At 39.9% G+C, this 15,649-nt stretch overlaps 2 protein-coding genes and 1 long non-coding RNA gene across 5 annotated transcripts; 1 reads left to right on the top strand and 2 right to left on the bottom strand.

The window, feature by feature from the left end:
* Positions 1-1,137: 1,137 nt before the first annotated feature.
* On the bottom strand, positions 1,138-7,289 carry LOC115746894 (pentatricopeptide repeat-containing protein At3g59040). 2 transcript variants are annotated; one of them, XM_030682853.2, is made up of 7 exons: positions 7,127-7,289; positions 6,485-6,797; positions 5,315-5,605; positions 4,991-5,239; positions 4,345-4,469; positions 3,644-3,742; positions 1,138-1,928 (listed from the first exon to the last, which is right to left on the bottom strand). In XM_030682853.2, exons 1-7 carry the CDS (start codon positions 7,180-7,182, stop codon positions 1,334-1,336), a joined length of 1,728 nt encoding a protein of 575 aa, XP_030538713.1. In that variant the 5' UTR covers positions 7,183-7,289; the 3' UTR covers positions 1,138-1,333. The 2 variants fall into 2 exon arrangements, with proteins under 2 accessions (XP_030538713.1, XP_030538714.1); XM_030682854.2 differs by having other exon boundaries at positions 6,485-6,794.
* Positions 4,525-15,254, top strand: LOC125315931. The gene is made up of 3 exons (XR_007199239.1): positions 4,525-4,540; positions 14,650-15,031; positions 15,100-15,254. It is a non-coding gene; the product is annotated as an uncharacterized LOC125315931 (long non-coding RNA).
* Positions 9,492-13,427, bottom strand: LOC115746833 (protein JASON-like). 2 transcript variants are annotated; one of them, XM_048282373.1, is made up of 8 exons: positions 13,152-13,427; positions 12,970-13,018; positions 12,700-12,782; positions 11,493-11,740; positions 10,347-11,151; positions 10,181-10,263; positions 9,766-9,829; positions 9,492-9,615 (listed from the first exon to the last, which is right to left on the bottom strand). In XM_048282373.1, exons 1-8 carry the CDS (start codon positions 13,323-13,325, stop codon positions 9,562-9,564), a joined length of 1,560 nt encoding a protein of 519 aa, XP_048138330.1. In that variant the 5' UTR covers positions 13,326-13,427; the 3' UTR covers positions 9,492-9,561. The 2 variants fall into 2 exon arrangements, with proteins under 2 accessions (XP_048138330.1, XP_048138329.1); XM_048282372.1 differs by having other exon boundaries at positions 9,492-9,618; positions 9,769-9,829.
* Positions 15,255-15,649: the final 395 nt, after the last annotated feature.

Genomic DNA, 15,649 nt, shown 5'->3' with positions numbered 1-15,649 from the left:
ACCCCGCGTCAGCAATCTCATTTTCTTCCCTTATTTAATGGCGGGTGTCAATAAAGTAATCCTTCACTAATTCCCCTCCTGAATAATCAAACTGGGTTCCTTTTTATCAGCTTCGGTGAAGATTTTTAAATATGATTATATTCGGCTCTGACAAAGAGCGTGTCCTTTCGATCCTATCGCGGTATTTTGAAAGACTCGGGAGACGAGACGAGACGAGAGGAAGGAGGAACAGGACGAGTCGTCGGCTCGTGAAAGAGTGTGACAGTTCTGATTCTGAAAGCAAGGCAGTGTCTTAACTAGACATGTTAACCGTGGTTAGCTGATCCTTGTACCTAACGAACGGGACATGTTAACGTTTTGTTCTTTTTAATTTTTTTTTGGTGTTCCAAGAATTATGCAGAAGAGAAGAGAAGAGAAGAGAAGACGGTCTCAAATCCAATTTTGCCCCGAACCCGACTCAAGCTCGATCCGGGTTTCCTTTTTTCCTCAGTGGAAGTCTCCAACCCGACTCGTTTCAGTGCTCAATGAGTTCCTTAAGCAGATTTAAAGTTGTCGATGATTCTATCGTGCGGTGCAAAATGATTTGTAAATGGTCTTAGCACATGCCACAGCCATACTTACAATGTTATCCTAATCAGACATGCTGGTTTTAATGGAAAGACAGTATTTTGCTGATATATGCATTCGAGCTCGGGTTTGCCAATACCACACTTTCTCTAAATGAAGCCCGAACTTTGTTGGGTCGGGTTTGCCAATACCTCTAGACCAACGAATCGTAAACATGATCTAAATACGACAAGCTTTCTCTACATGAAATCCGAACTTTGTCGCATAATTTGTTATTCAAAATTCTGGATGACCTATAAGGGTCCCAAACACCATTAAACCCGACAAGTTGAAATTCGAAATGGCCTATCAGGATTCGGACCCCCTTAAACCCGACCCATCATCGGGTTTCACGGGTCACGTGTGCGTAGCTTTCACTGTGAATTATTTGGGCAAACTGACATAGACCAGCGCATCGGTCTGAAGTAACTGATGCATCATGAAATTAGGTCCAAAGTTGGGCCTTCCGACGAAAAGAGAGAATCAAAGACACAAGAAGGCCAACAGAGTTGCAACAGGCAAGGAAGTTATAGAATGAGATTCAAATGGTTCAACGGTAAAGAACTGGCGAGCTTGCTGCAACAGTAAGGTCTAATTTGTAATTGGTAATGCATTCCAAGTCTGCAAACAAATATATGATCCTGTGACATTGCTTTACAAAATTTTGTTGCCGGCGTGAGACAGCTATAAAATGTTCAAAATTTCCCAAACTTTAGGCAAACGCAATCTACTGTATACAGGGCATAATGGTATCATCGATGGTTCGGTTGGAAACCATCTGCTCCTCACGTTCATGTGCAAAAGGAATTGCCCTTTCCGTGTCAACGACATCGTCGTCATCCTCTTCGTCGTCATCATCATTATCGACAAATCTCGAAATCAAGTTCACTTTTAGCTCAGGGAGCTGCTGACATACATTCCCAATGAGCAAATTGGCCTCTGCGAGTTCCTCTGTTGTTTTTGCCAGGGAGAGAAGCACGTTCTTTGCTTTCTTGTCAGGATGAACCCCGGAAGACTCCATTTCCTTAAACCACACCAATGCGCTGTCAAAATCCTTGTTTTTACCGTATGCATCCATGATTGTCGTGAACACAGTTTGATTTGCTTTGATTCCGCACACTCGCATTTCTTCATACATCTCCATCATCTTGTCCAATTTATTCACCCTGGCATAACCTTTGATCATCGTCCCATAGGTAACAATATTCGGCAGAAACCCATCCTGCTTCAGCCTTCTGAAGAACTTCTCAGCACCGTCCATATCCAATGCATTCACATAGGCTGATAACATGGTTGTATAGGAGCAAAGATCTGGCGTGTACCTACCATGAAAAACGAAAAGGTTGAGGCCGTTTTGAAGGAAGATTGAAGAATGCAATATCAGATATGGTGGTAGCACAATGTGAGGCAAGAACGTTCTGCAACTTAGGAGACGTTCTACTCAGCCAGAGATTAAGGAGAACTAACTGACAAGAATGACGGATATTGTAAGCTAAGTTTGTAGGTTATTGTAAGCTGTGTGATAAATGAGACTACAATGCGAAGGTAAACCTATCCAGTTTCGTTAATCACAATGGTTTTGTTGATGGGTGAGAGAATGTGCTCTTGTGCCATGCCTATATAGATAGCTCTACCTAAAAGACTTAACAGTCCACACTAACTGTAAACACTACATGTTCATCCCAGCAACTTCATTTTCTAGAGTCAGAATCTGAGATGTTCAAGGAATCTGTGCATGAGTGTTAAGATATACATGTCAGTGCAAAGAACATATGAGGTGTGAAATACAATGGTCTCACAATTGATATTGGAGTCAACCAGGTTATTGATATACTGATTGGCCCACAAGTCATTAACACGTACTTTTCGAGCAAAATGAGATCTGACTAAGTATGTTAATAGGATCAAATTTGAGCTTGACCTTGTCATCTCCTAGTAATATTTATAGGGTTCAAAGGTGCGCTCATGGTTAGATTGATCCAACATAGCAACAGCATAATTTGGCATTATAGAAGTCCAATTGCACTGTCTGAGTTATCGAAGGTCAGATGCATTTTCTGTTGTCGTCAATAGGACTGCAGAAAGCTTTGTTGGGGGATCACCGCAAGTAGTTTGACTACCTACCAGAATGATTAACCTTTTTTGTTTTGGTTTCGGAACCAGAATGATTAAAGTACGAGGCACTTTCGATGATTCAGTGTGCCTCTGCAATGAGTTTAGAGGCACTTAAATGGGAAGTGATTCTTGAGAATATAGAAGCTGAGCTGCTTTTGAAACGACTTTCCACATGTTGCTTGCACTCAGCGTACACCTTGATGAATTCAGATCCATAGCTATGGATCTAGAACATAGAGATGCTGAAATGAATCAGGGAGATCATACATTTTCGGTGTGCTCATTGCTTCCTGCTACAAGTTCTTTATGGAATCTATCACAAAGTCGCAATTTCTGTCCATGATGTTAAGGCGGCACTGCAGTCTAGGAATTGATTGATACAGAGTTGACCATTGGCCAGGCAGAAATTTGGTTACTTGAGAGAGGTCAAGGAGGAATTCCAGTCAACATATATAAGAATGCACATCAAAGTCCGGTGATAAAGATCTTCCTTGCACTGACTGTGTGGAGAAGGGGCATGATAAGGTGACAAGTTGCAAACTAACAAAAATAGATTGCCTAAGGATGGTCAAAGGGATATAAAAAATAAAAAAAAAGAGAGAAAACACATGCTAGTGTTCATGGCTATGTTGACGCTGATGCTTTTTTGGGGACCAATGCTAAGCCATGGTCAGCAATGCACGTGCTAGATCCGGAATGGAATGAGTAATTCTTCCACATGTCGCAATAGAGATTTATTTTCCACATAAACTACTTAATGGTGGATGTTAATGCCGCCAGTCAGATTTTTATAATGGAACGCTCTTAGTTAAGATGCATGAGGCCATTATAAGAACATTGATCATGTTATAACACATTCTAGAACCTATGCAGGACTTGATCCAATTAAAGTTTAAAGGGGAAAAAAGTACTTTCAAACTACCTGTCCCTTCTCATGCTCTTAAATACGGTTCGTGCTTGCTCCACCATTCCAGATATTGCAAATGCATCAAGTAAAATATTGTAAGCTTTGTGGGTAGGCCTGGACAAAGATTAACAAAGTAGATAACCATCACCTCATGCGTTTAACAGCATTATCATACATCATAATTAATGTTCCTTTAGAGACAGAGACAGAGACAAAGTGAGTATGACCCTTGCTTATTGGAAACAGGATGCTGTGCTTCAATGGACAAAGACTACAGGAAGAAAGAGTAGTCACATGTCCTAAACAATCATGGGATGGCATTTGACACTCGATGAACATAACTACTCATGCAACTATTCCCCCACTCAACACAAGAATACAGCAATTAGTGATAATGGAGCCATTGAACTTCTATAGGTAAAGCAAACATTCGATATAGGGCACTTAGAGGGTGCAAACCATATACAAAAGAAGCTCTGAGGAACCGACACAAAGTTGATTTAACAGACACGGCATCTTGAAGTCAGTCCACAAAAATGAACCCATTTTATAGATGGGATTTCTTAGCTGCTTCACATCATACAGAACTTCTTTCTCAGACTATAACTCAGCTTCAGTTGGAAAGTATACAAATTTATGAAAGGTTCGAGAACTTAAAAGCTGGGTATCAATTTTCCGCTTTAATTTCAAGTGACTAAGATAAACACCACATTTACCTGACACCGGCACTCAGCATCTCCTCAAATACAGCTAATGCTTCTTCCTCTCTCCTGGCTTTTCCATAAGCATTTATAAGCAAGGCATAGCTCACAACATCTGGCCGAAGACCAGCTCTTTGCATCTACAGGTAAACAGTTATTTCAGAAAGCTGTGGACACACAATCTATGAATGATAAAAAAAGAAAGGAGGAGGTAAATCTTAGCCAAATAAAAAGGTCAAATAGAAGACTGAATATATTGAAGGCTGCATTTTCTAGATATTCCAGATGTGCAAGGATTTGAACAGCGTCCCCACATGTTTAGTGTAAAGTTGTTAAATTGTAAGTTCCAAATAATGCTCTGCAAATGTCAGATACATGAACAATACTATGAAAGAATTTTTGCAGCGATTACTTGAGGTTGATGGCATCATGTAAGATGACAGAGAAAGAACCACTAAAAGTCAAAGGTATTTGATGCAACAATCAAGCCTTATTATGACATACTCAGATAGCAAAACCATGAAAATTGGCCCTAGTATCCAATCGTTATACTTCATTATCAAATAAAAGAGTTTTTGCAGTCCAAAGGCCAAAAAGCCTTCTCTTTTATTTCTTTCAGCTGTTTGCCCAACCCCATCATCAAGCTAGTTCTGTAAAGTACCTGATCATATATTTTTGAGACCTCCTTGTAATTAGTTTCAAATGACATAAGGCTATTGAATGTCACGGTAGATTGCTGCACTCCTCTTTCGGCCATCAAAGAGAACATCTGACGAGCTTTCTCATAATTTCCAGCTTTCTTATACATATAAATCATCATGTGGAACATTTTCTGGTCAGGCGTAAGAGGGGATCTCTCCCTATCTAAAAGAGTCTCAAAGACTTCTTCAGCCTCCACAAATTTGTTACCCTGCAGCAGTCCCAATAGCAGATATCAAGTTCCCGCTTCAGAATCAAAGCAAATTTGAGCATCCTAAATAATTACCTCAACTAATGTTTTAAGAATGATTTGATACGTCAAAGCAGAAGGCTCAGGGCCTGAAGACTGCATCCTTCGAAATATAGCTTCTGCATTGTTATATCGTCTTCCTCTACCATATGCTTCCATAAGGGCTGTGTAAGCAATCACATTAGGGGCATATTTTTTCTTGTTTATAAAGTTCATGACTCTTTCAGCCCTGTTGAATTCCCCTTGCTTTCCATAAGCAGTTATAAGCATCAGTAGGTCCATCTCGCTGAAATCCCACCATTGCTGAATCCTTAGCCACTCAAGAATCTAAAAGGAAATACGATCATACAGTAGACAAAAGCCAAACATCCAAATTATCCAGCACGAACCATTTCAATTAACGCAGGAAAAGAATTCCTCACTTTTTTCTGAATTTGTTCAACAAATGAAGATGATCTAACTGTTAACGAATTGCACACACAGAAGGTGTGAGGTGAAAAAGACAAATTTACGTAAAACCATCTATTTTCAGTATAGAAAACAAAAGACATTCTCAAAATTTTTAACGGTCCTATTTCTCACATGAATTTCTGTAAGTAAGAGTCAAGGAGATGAGATTCTCTCACGTGATTTCTTTTAGAACCCAAATGAACTATCATTTGCAAGGTGTCAGTATATTGACAATGGTTTCCCATGCGAGCAAATTTGAAAGAACCTCTAGCGGAACTAATATGTATAAAAGTTTTTCTGATTATGGAAAATCTTCATCATTTAGCAAAACCGCATTGACTATTGATGATGACATCATCATAACCATGCTTAGGAGATATTGCTAGACATCTGAAAGAACTGCACCACGAAATGTTTTTCAGAAGCATACAAATATCTGTAGTTATAGGTAATTGTATTGCACATTAATTTCTTAGGAGATATCTCTTGGTAATAAGCATAGCAGGATACCTAACCTCATAGTAAAGAATGTCTGATTTGTGTTTCTTTTTATTTAAATTTACATACGAAGAGCAAAAAAGAATCTTCATGTACAACAATGTCACATACTTGCACAACGCATTGGCCCCTGTCACCATCATCCTGTGGGAAACTAAAACTTCAACTTTTGCAGAATAAGGTACTTTCTGGAAACATGCATTTACAAGTGTATGGGCCACGAACATGCGAAAATAAACTTAAAATTGGTCCCCATACCTCACTAACAATGTTCCATTTCTTTAGCTGCTTAAACCTTTTTAAGGTTCCCAGCACGAGGTCTCGCGGAAGCACCTGCTTCTGAGCTCTCTCGGTCCTGAGGACATTCGCCGCCGAGCCCGCTTCCTCAATTTCCTTCATCAGCCGCCTCCAGTTCTTTTGATGGGCTTCATCAGCCGCGTCTTTGAAAACTTCCACCTTCTTCCTCCTCTGCATGAATTTCCTTGGCGCCAACATCCCCATACATATTACCCCCGCCCTCCCACGTACACTGACCTTGTTGCTAATGCACGTGCCACATATCTCTGGTCTACTGAAGGTAAAAAAAAAGTTTCCGTTCATTCAAGATTGTCGCAAATTGCAACTACCAAAGAAAATGCAATACAAAAAAAGAACAATGACAGTTACAGATAAAGAACAGCAAAGTCAGATAAGAGCGTTGGTAATCAATTGAAAGAAAAAAATCGATCTTCCACACAGGTGATAAAAAAATGGAGCCAAATTTCACTTACCCATTTCGAAATGCACAAGAACAAAAGAGAACCAACGCCGATATTGAAGAAAACCATCAGATATTGTTCAGGGTTTTAATGGGTTTAAGAGAGCGCAGGAAGAACTCAAGGAAAAGGACGCGATACAAACCTGCAGTCACCCAAAGGAGCTGAAAGGAACGGCTTCAGAAAAAGGGTTTGGGGCATTTGAGAGAGAGCGAACGACAGACTCTTCAGGCCTTCTTCCAAGATTTGCTCCGAGAAAATGTTCAGGTGAAGTAGCCCTTGTTGCCGAGAGAACTCTAGGAGTTTGCTTTCTGTTGTTCAATAAAAATCTTATCTTGAGAGAGGAAAGGACTGAGGAGGATTGGACAAACAAACCAACCGCCAGCTGCGAACCGGTTCAACAGTGTTAAAAGAACCGGTCCGTTACCATCCATGTGTCCGAGGAAGGAGATTTGGGACATTCACGGTGTTCTTACTTCTTATTGATATTCACCGTACGATTAAATTACATATTCTGATTAAAAAAAATATCCTCAATCGTTAAATTGCAATTAGAAGCAGCGACTCATAATTTATTTACTTTATTTCTTTTTTGAATGTTCTTTATCTCTAAGGATCTAATTTCCATATTCAAATGTATCACATGTTTTGTTTTAAATTTAGGTATGCCGTTTATATACTGAAGGCAACATATTATATTTTTATTTTCAGATTTTATTTCTATAGAAATTAGTTTTGTCCAAGAGTGAATTTCAAAGAAACCTAAATTTTTCAGGTGTTGCCGTGCAAATTAATGGATAAACTATCAAGTGGAATCTAAAAAAATTCAGAATATGCAGCTTTCTAGTATAATCACATGTTATCAATATGCATATGGCCGTACTGGTAAAGAGATTGTGGGGTGAGGACGCTAGCATTATAGGTACGAAGTTTAACTTTCACGCTTTGCAAAGAGACAGAGCAAAAGTTAGAGAGAGAGAGGGGGGAGAGTTGGAAATAGGAAAGATTATATATATATATATATATATATATATATATATATATATATAAAATAAACGCTTGCTATTTTTAGTGTATTTCTACGTGCACTAATGATATCTTATATGTTTTGTCTAATAGTGTTTCGTCAATAGTAAGGAAAAACATAAATTCTTTGTTATAGTTGAAAAAAAAAAAAAAAAGAGAGAGAGAGAAGATTCAACCATATAGAGATTGGAAAAAGGCCCACCCACAATGATCGTCTTCTTTTTCCTCACTCTTTAGTTTGAAAGTACTGCAATATGTACTACTTTGTAGTTTGATGCACCAATTCAACAGAAACAATTCCATAGTTTAGCTTGTTAATTGTGCATAAAAGCTTATTTTTCCCGAGAAGCCATGGCCGAAATCAGGGAAGAAAAATGAACTTCTGTCTGCTAAAACACATTAGTTTTCGCGACTAACATGTGAAACTATCAGCCTTTCCGGTGCTGATGGAAAAAGTTGCCTTCACGGTTTGGCTTTCTATAGACTCGGTACCCCTTTCATTTTTTAGCCTCTTTTCCCCGACTAGGAAAGAGATTTTTCTGGCAGCAGGATCCACTTGAATCGGTCCTCCAGTATCTCCGGTATAAGATAGACTTCCCCCACCCAAGGAGTCGACTTCTCGACCGATAGGGGAACGGGAATGGCAGCACATTCGGCCACTGATCGAAGGGAACCGGGAGATCTTTCCTGTGAAGGTGGGAATGAAAGGACTACACCAGCTTCTGCCGATCCTCTCCTGATAGAAAATTGCACTTCTTCTCCCTTTTATGGAGAGTCTAGAAGATGCGGAAAGAAGAGTTAGTTATCAACCGCTCAGGATCGCCCTTTTTGAAATAGTTTCAAAGGCATCGGAGGAGTTGAGTTATCCCAAGGGGCAATCTGCAGGACTTTGCTTTTAAGCTTAAGGGAATGCTCAGGAAAAGGCCCGTGTCAGAGCCGATAAGGAAGCATGGAAGTCCTGAGAAGGCCTCGATAAACAAGCCAGGAATGCTCACAAATTATCCTGTGAGGTGCTCGACAAATCCGAAAACGACACAAACGCAATATACATAGGTTTATCGGCTTGACCAACACAAAATTGATTGCCTTTTTTTTTTCCAGTCAATGACACGATTCAAAGCGAGTACAAAATTGAAATGTAACACTTGACTGCAAACACAAAATGCCAACCGGATATTTGTATCAATGACCAAGGAGCTTGTTTATATGGACTAGACAGGCACGCACGCATGCACGCACGCATGCAATGCACACAACAGAAGTTTCGGCCAAAGAAATGCATTCTTTTCTCGTTCCATAGGAAAGTTTCTGAGATCATATTCAGGAGGCCAAAATCAGTAATCCTAGTTGGTTCAGGAACGAAAGCACTGCTGGTCTGCCAATTCACACAGTAATCACCATGCGCTGATAAAGCTTTCAAGTTGCACCAGAAAAACCTTTCCAATTGCATGCGACGGTACTTCCATTCCATGACAAGAGCAAGCTAAAAATAAATCGGAGCAGATTCAGACAAAAGGACTGAGCAGTCGACGATGTACAAAAATTTCTACGTCTCTATGTTCTGGAAGCAGCTATATCATGCTGCCAACAGAGATCTCGATCCTTCACTTGCTTCATAGAGGCTAGACTACGGACAATGCGCCTCTTCAAGTAGTTTTCAGCCAGAAAAGAAAGCTTAATAGGCGAACAATGAGCATAAATGCAGCATGGAGCTCACAAGCAGGATGCAACTGGCTTTGTATGGGCAGGAGATCGCAATTGAGAAATGGCTGTGTCCCCATCTGCATCCTCAACAGGCATTGGCGCTCCACTAAGATTCTTCCTGCACAGCAATTCAGAAGTTTCAGAGTAATATCAGACATCCGCAATCCAAACAAAGAGTATCATCACCAAGTATTAAAAACTGAGAGCTGAAACTTACAAAAGTACAAACTCAGTGAATCGGCAAAGACAAAGGTATTACATCTACTCTGCCATTACTTTGCCTTGTAATTTCAACAAGATGTTCATTGCAAAGATGAATGTAAATTCACTAAGAAGGCTGCTAAGGGATTCAGATGGAAGCTTAAGCTAGCTTGAATTAGCCACATATTCGAATGAAGATAACTCAAAAGGCATGGCATAAAAAACCAGAAAGAGGAAGCACAGTTGCAGATTCAACAGACAAGTGTACCTCTGACCGACAAAAGTTTCCTCAGATAAAGCCTTTTCCAACCTCTCCTCAAATGGTGTCGCGTGCCAACTTACTTTCTGATCCTGCAAAGAAAGCAAGATCTCTTCATATCTTATGACAACATATTCAAGAATGAGCGTATTGGATCGGAAACAGTGAGACGCACCTCCTTATACTTATTAGTCGAATTAGGAATTCCATTCCCATCCCACCACTTTTGTGAGACATGAGGTTGTTCATCTTCCTTCCAATGTGCAGCAACAAGCCCGATGATTGGTCTATCTGCGGGACTTCTACTAAGACGAGTTTTCCCGTAAGATACAGAGCCAAATTTGTTAACGTCATTTTCCATGTGAAGAGGCGGCTTCAGCCAAGCTGCCAGGGTCGTTTCACCCTTAAAATCCTGTTCCAAAGAAGTCTCGTCCAGCTGTGTTCTGCTGTTCAATGTTTCATCTACAGGCTGCACAAGTGATTCATTTAGCTCGCCCGAAGGTCGATGATTGTGAGCATCCTCCTCCTTAAAAACCTTCAACTGCATGCTATTCTGGTTCGTGTTTGGAACTGAAAAAATATATTCAGACCTGATTCTTGGCTTTCCATGTGGTAAATTCTCCATGTATGCCGGGAAAACAGTTCCAGGTGTCTGCATCTCATCAGATAGCTTGAGAGGGGTTGGATAAGGTGAAGGCCTCGATGTACTCTGATTACCCTGTGATTCAGAACCTTTGATACTGTGGCTTGCATCTTTGGAAAACGAACTTCTAAGCGAACATATATCAGTGTCAGGGTCAAAATGAACCGACTTTTTCCTATACTGAGAGTGCGAGACAGAAGCCCAAGGTGTGATTGGAGTTAAAATACTGCTGTTCTCTGCAGCTAGAATCTCGATTGCCGTATTCACATTCTCTTCACCACTGCCTTCGGTTGAGTTCAGAGGAATGCTCAAAGTGCTCTCAACGTTTGATTTACAGCTGCAAAAGAAGGAAGTTATCAAAATAATCAATCATCTGAGGACAGAAGTTTTACCTAAAAATTATCAAGTCATTGATCTCAGAGTTGAAGGAACCATCAATGGATTCATTAAGAAAAGAAAAGAAAGTATACTCAGTTAGAAATAAATTCAGCTTCTTAGACTAGCAACGGATTCCTTATAACTATAGGAATGTGTAAAAGTTACCTTTTGCTTTGTCCCTTACTGGACAACAGAAATTAGCTCAAAGGCCTCTTTCTTGAAGATTTATTCCCTTGCTAAGCTAAATATTTCATCTGAGAAATCCATCTTTGCAGATTATGAACTATTAGGAAGCTTTACCTTGGAGGTGCATGCTCTTGAGAAGCAGAATCACTTCCAGAATCTACGAAAAGTTCAACAGGTGTTCGGGAAAGTTCAGTAGGCTTAGTTGGCTGAAGTTTCCTGATAGATGTATGAGGAAGCCATGAGTGAAACTTTGAACTTTCTGAATCTCCATTATTCGGTGGTGAAAACTTGAACGTGTCTGTTGCTTTCCGAATTTCTGCAGGAGTCTCTGGTAAGGTTCCACAAGCCTTAAGGAACTTAGCCTGTAAGATAAATCTGAGTTAATAGGGAGTCAATGAAATGGACGGACCAGAAGTAGCCAACAACTCCAATTAAGTGAAATTCTACATTCGCTACAATGAAATCAAAAAGCATAAACTACCTTACTCAAACTCCTCGTACAGGTGACCTCTAAGCAGAAAGTTATCATCGCCAAGATAATCAAGCCTTCTATCCTCTAAACTAATAGAACGTACATATGACAGACAGTTTATATCTTCGCATCTTGAGGCTTTGACCGAAATCACGAACAAGAATTGACAAAATGGGAGGAAAAAGAAGAGAACTGAGAGGCTATCCACGATTACTGGAAGTTCCTTAAAGCCTATAAAAGTATTGTCAAATAAGTTGTAACTTATGCAAAGCAGATAGCTTTCATCCTTGGTTCCCCTTGAGTCTTAACTATTGGAGCTCGAGCATAAAATTCCTCAAAGAGCATGATTCAGTTAACCGTTCAGTCACTTCATAACAAAATCAAATAGGGCCATATTTTCCTCCCACCAAATTCCCCAACCATACCTCTGATAGGTGGGTTACAAATTATACACATAACCCACTTGTAGCCCACAAATCGGAGGCATGATTTGAGGAACTACCCCCATCTAAGATGAAGAAATAGATAGCCCAACTAGAAATTAGTAGCTCAGAAACGAAACAAAAAATTATCTTTCCTCTCAAGGTGCCTCTAGAGTGTATTGGTAGCTAAGTTTCAAATTGCACTGACAGCAACAAATCACCTGGGCTCGTATCCACCTCTCACTAAGATACAGGGAATACTATAATGCATCCCCTAAATATTTGCCGAATTACAAGGAGGCCGTCTTTATTCAGGAGAATACACTAGTAACTCTATAGGAGAAATGTTTGAAAATTACTTATAGGTGTACGCCGAGCACATCATTTACCTGGGGATGGAAAAAATGAAATTCAGATATAGATGTACCTCATTTTTGACATCCTTGCTGATCTGCTGTGGAGTACCAAACGAGCTATTATCCCGGTCCTCACTTGGAATGTCTTCTCTATCTTAAGCGAAACAATGATATTCCATATCAGAAAGTGACAATAAAGAAAATGCAAGACTGAAAGCCCTACATTGGCTAGACTATAGATCCTGTCCGCAACTCTCTTTACGCATAATAGATCCAGTCATCTGAAACAAAGTCAAGAAACAAATCAATCTATTAAGGTGGTCTAACCAGCAAAAACCTACCTTCAACTAAAAATAACGATGATAGCCGATTCCGAGACACCAACGCCTCCTGCAAACAAGAAAAATGGCACGAAAGTCGAAACTCAGTGTCTCCGCGAACGCTTCAACCATAGCCAGGGACAAAAGAAGAACCCTTTCCGGTGGCTCTGCACCCAATTCGACAAACCCACCTACGCACTTACCGTGGCTTTCTTGGGTCGAGCAGATTGAGGCAGGTGGCGACGCCGATCGCCGTCGTCCTTCGCTCGCAAGCAGACGAAGAAGCAGCCCATCGCTACCCCCAACGATTGGTCGAGAAACCTCAGGACCCTCCTGAACGCAAGCCCGAGCTCACGATTTAACAGTGCGCATATCATTTGGATCAGCTAAACCCAAGCTCTCCTTTGCGTTACCGCGTCATCGGTGAGGTGAGGATGAAGCTCGCGAGAGAGAGAGAGGGAGAGAGTTGGCAAGTCGTTTTAAGAATTTTGAACCAACTGAAACGAGGGAAAAGACGGGCCTCCCCATTGGAAAGCTCGGATCAGACGGTCACGCGAGAATGCGAGTAGGTTTTTCGTACTCGCGCTGTGAAGCTGACACGTCATGATAATTGACAAAGTCAATTTACTCCATTTGATTTGTGCAATCAGATGTTTCCTTATATTACTTCACTTCATCCTCCGACCCTCTTTAAGAAGAAAATATTCAACATCCCAAAAAAATTCAATTGATTTGAATGAGTTTCGAAAAGGAGATGGAAATATATTACCAACATTCTCAAGTTGGCATATTTCGAACGATGGAAATTTTATTTTTCCAAACAACATGAAAGCACGACTTAAATTTAACATGAATGAAATAAGATTTTACTTAGAGAGACGTATAAATTGTAGAAAAATTATGATTTTTTTTTTGTTAACACAAAAAGGATGACCGAAAATTTTGATGATGAAGCTAAACCATAGAGCATAATTTTTTCTTTTTTTTTTTTGGTCGAACCACAGAACATAAGTTAGCTAATGGGAATAAGAGAATATCACACAGGCTCTGTTCTTTTTTTTTTTGTGCCTAAAATTTAAATTTTCAAAACTATTTTTTAAGAAGTAAAATGATAAGATTTTTTTATATTTAGCTGAAATTTAAAAATGAACTAAAAATTATTTTTCGTTTCTCTAAAAAGGAAAACTTGCTTTATTTTCCAAAATTTTTTTGGTCCAATTTATTTTCCAAATTAGACACGCATTATTCGAGCACTACCGATTTGAATATGGGCAGCCAAGGAATCGGGCACGGGCATCGGGATTTCGGGCCTTGTCTATATGGACTCGGAAGGAAGTAATTATATAAAAGACAACGGGGATGAGAAATCGCGAAAAATTTATCCTCATAAGTGCTTTAATAATAAGCATCCAAGAATATCTCCCATAAGAATTCAAAAATAGGAGGAATTGCCAGTGGACATAAAACACATTTTTTTTTATATTTAACAACGACATAAAACACATTGAATAATGAAATCGTACTGTCGTTTTTAGTATAAGCAATACTTTTATCAACATGCCCCGACCAGACTTTCCCAGTTTCCCTGGCAAGAAACGGCGTCGTTCCGCGAGCGTCCTTTTTTTTTTTTTTTTCCTGCATATATAAGGAAGGGAGCCCTAGAGCGAAGGTTCAGGAGAGCGGAGGAGGAGGTGGTGGGAGGAAGAAGTAGAAGCGGCGGAGAAGTGCTGAGGGCGTGTGGATTCGACCCAAAAGCAAATCTGATCGTTGAGGAAGATGATGCTCCTCACATCTCATTCGCATGTAGTTTTCAATCTGAATCCTCGGCTTCTCGCTGCTCCTCTTTCTCAGCCCCTTCTCCATCTCTCTGTCTCTCTGTCTCTCTCTGTCTCTCTCTCTCTGCCTGCTCTCATCTGTCTGTTCTGAATGGATAGATGGATGCAGGGTAAGCTCCAACTGGCCTTATGATGGTGTTGAATAACTTCTCTGAAGGCTCAGACTCTTCCCCCCCCTCTCTCTCTCTCTCTCTCTCGATCTCGACTTGGTTTAATTTGCCCGAAGCCCTTTTCGATCTTTGTAGTTGGTAAATTTTGTTTCTTTTTTTTTTCTTTTTTGTTCTTGAGGGATGATAATTGTGCCTGGATGCTGCAGTGAAATTGTGGATCCTTAGACAGTGGCGGGCGTGGGAAATTCGTTGAAAGTTCATAGATTTTTAGCGTTATATTTTGCAGAAACTGTTGTTTTGGTCTTGTTCTTCGTTTTGCTGCTAGCGTGGAGGAATTGTGCAAAAAATGTTTCCTTGCTCATTTACAATGGAACTGCACCGTAAACATTCGTAACACAGTGAATGACTCTGGTATCGAATCCCGACTGGAGCTTTCAATACTCGACTCCCTTGGACTTGGACGCCCATGATTGCACAAAGAAAATTATAAATAAATAAATAAACTTAGGTCTAATCAAATCCCCTTTTTTTTTTCTATAATTTTTTTTCTTCTTTAGTTTGTTTTTTCATTTTCATTTTTTTCTTTGTTGCGGCCGGTCAAGACCCAGGCCTTTTTTTTTTTTTTTAATCGATGAGGGTAGTTTTAGCCTTAAGTCCTCAGTTGGAATTTTTCTTTCTTATGTAATATCAACTCGGAACTTTGCATGCTTATCACCGTTTATTTATAGAAGCAATTGGAAATCAAACTACGAAGGT

This window comes from Rhodamnia argentea, chromosome 7 (genome assembly GCF_020921035.1).
Source record: "Rhodamnia argentea isolate NSW1041297 chromosome 7, ASM2092103v1, whole genome shotgun sequence".
Taxonomy (NCBI): Eukaryota; Viridiplantae; Streptophyta; class Magnoliopsida; order Myrtales; family Myrtaceae; genus Rhodamnia; species Rhodamnia argentea.
This window is presented reverse-complemented; position numbering and strand designations above follow the sequence as displayed.

Bases quoted from the DNA above. Each gene is read 5' to 3' on its own strand.
- LOC115746894 (XM_030682853.2), bottom strand. From the start codon at position 7,182: ATGCCCCAAACCCTTTTTCTGAAGCCGTTCCTTTCAGCTCCTTTGGGT. The intron at 5,240-5,314 runs GTAATTATTTAG...GGACTGCTGCAG, and splicing joins TTCTTAAAACATTAGTTGAG to GGTAACAAATTTGTGGAGGC. The intron at 4,470-4,990 runs GTACTTTACAGA...GTTTACCTGTAG, and splicing joins TCTCAAAAATATATGATCAG to ATGCAAAGAGCTGGTCTTCG.
- LOC115746833 (XM_048282373.1), bottom strand. From the start codon at position 13,325: ATGATATGCGCACTGTTAAATCGTGAGCTCGGGCTTGCGTTCAGGAGG. The intron at 12,783-12,969 runs GTAGGTTTTTGC...GTTTCGCTTAAG, and splicing joins ATCGTTATTTTTAGTTGAAG to ATAGAGAAGACATTCCAAGT. The intron at 9,830-10,180 runs GTACACTTGTCT...ATTGCTGTGCAG, and splicing joins GAAACTTTTGTCGGTCAGAG to GAAGAATCTTAGTGGAGCGC.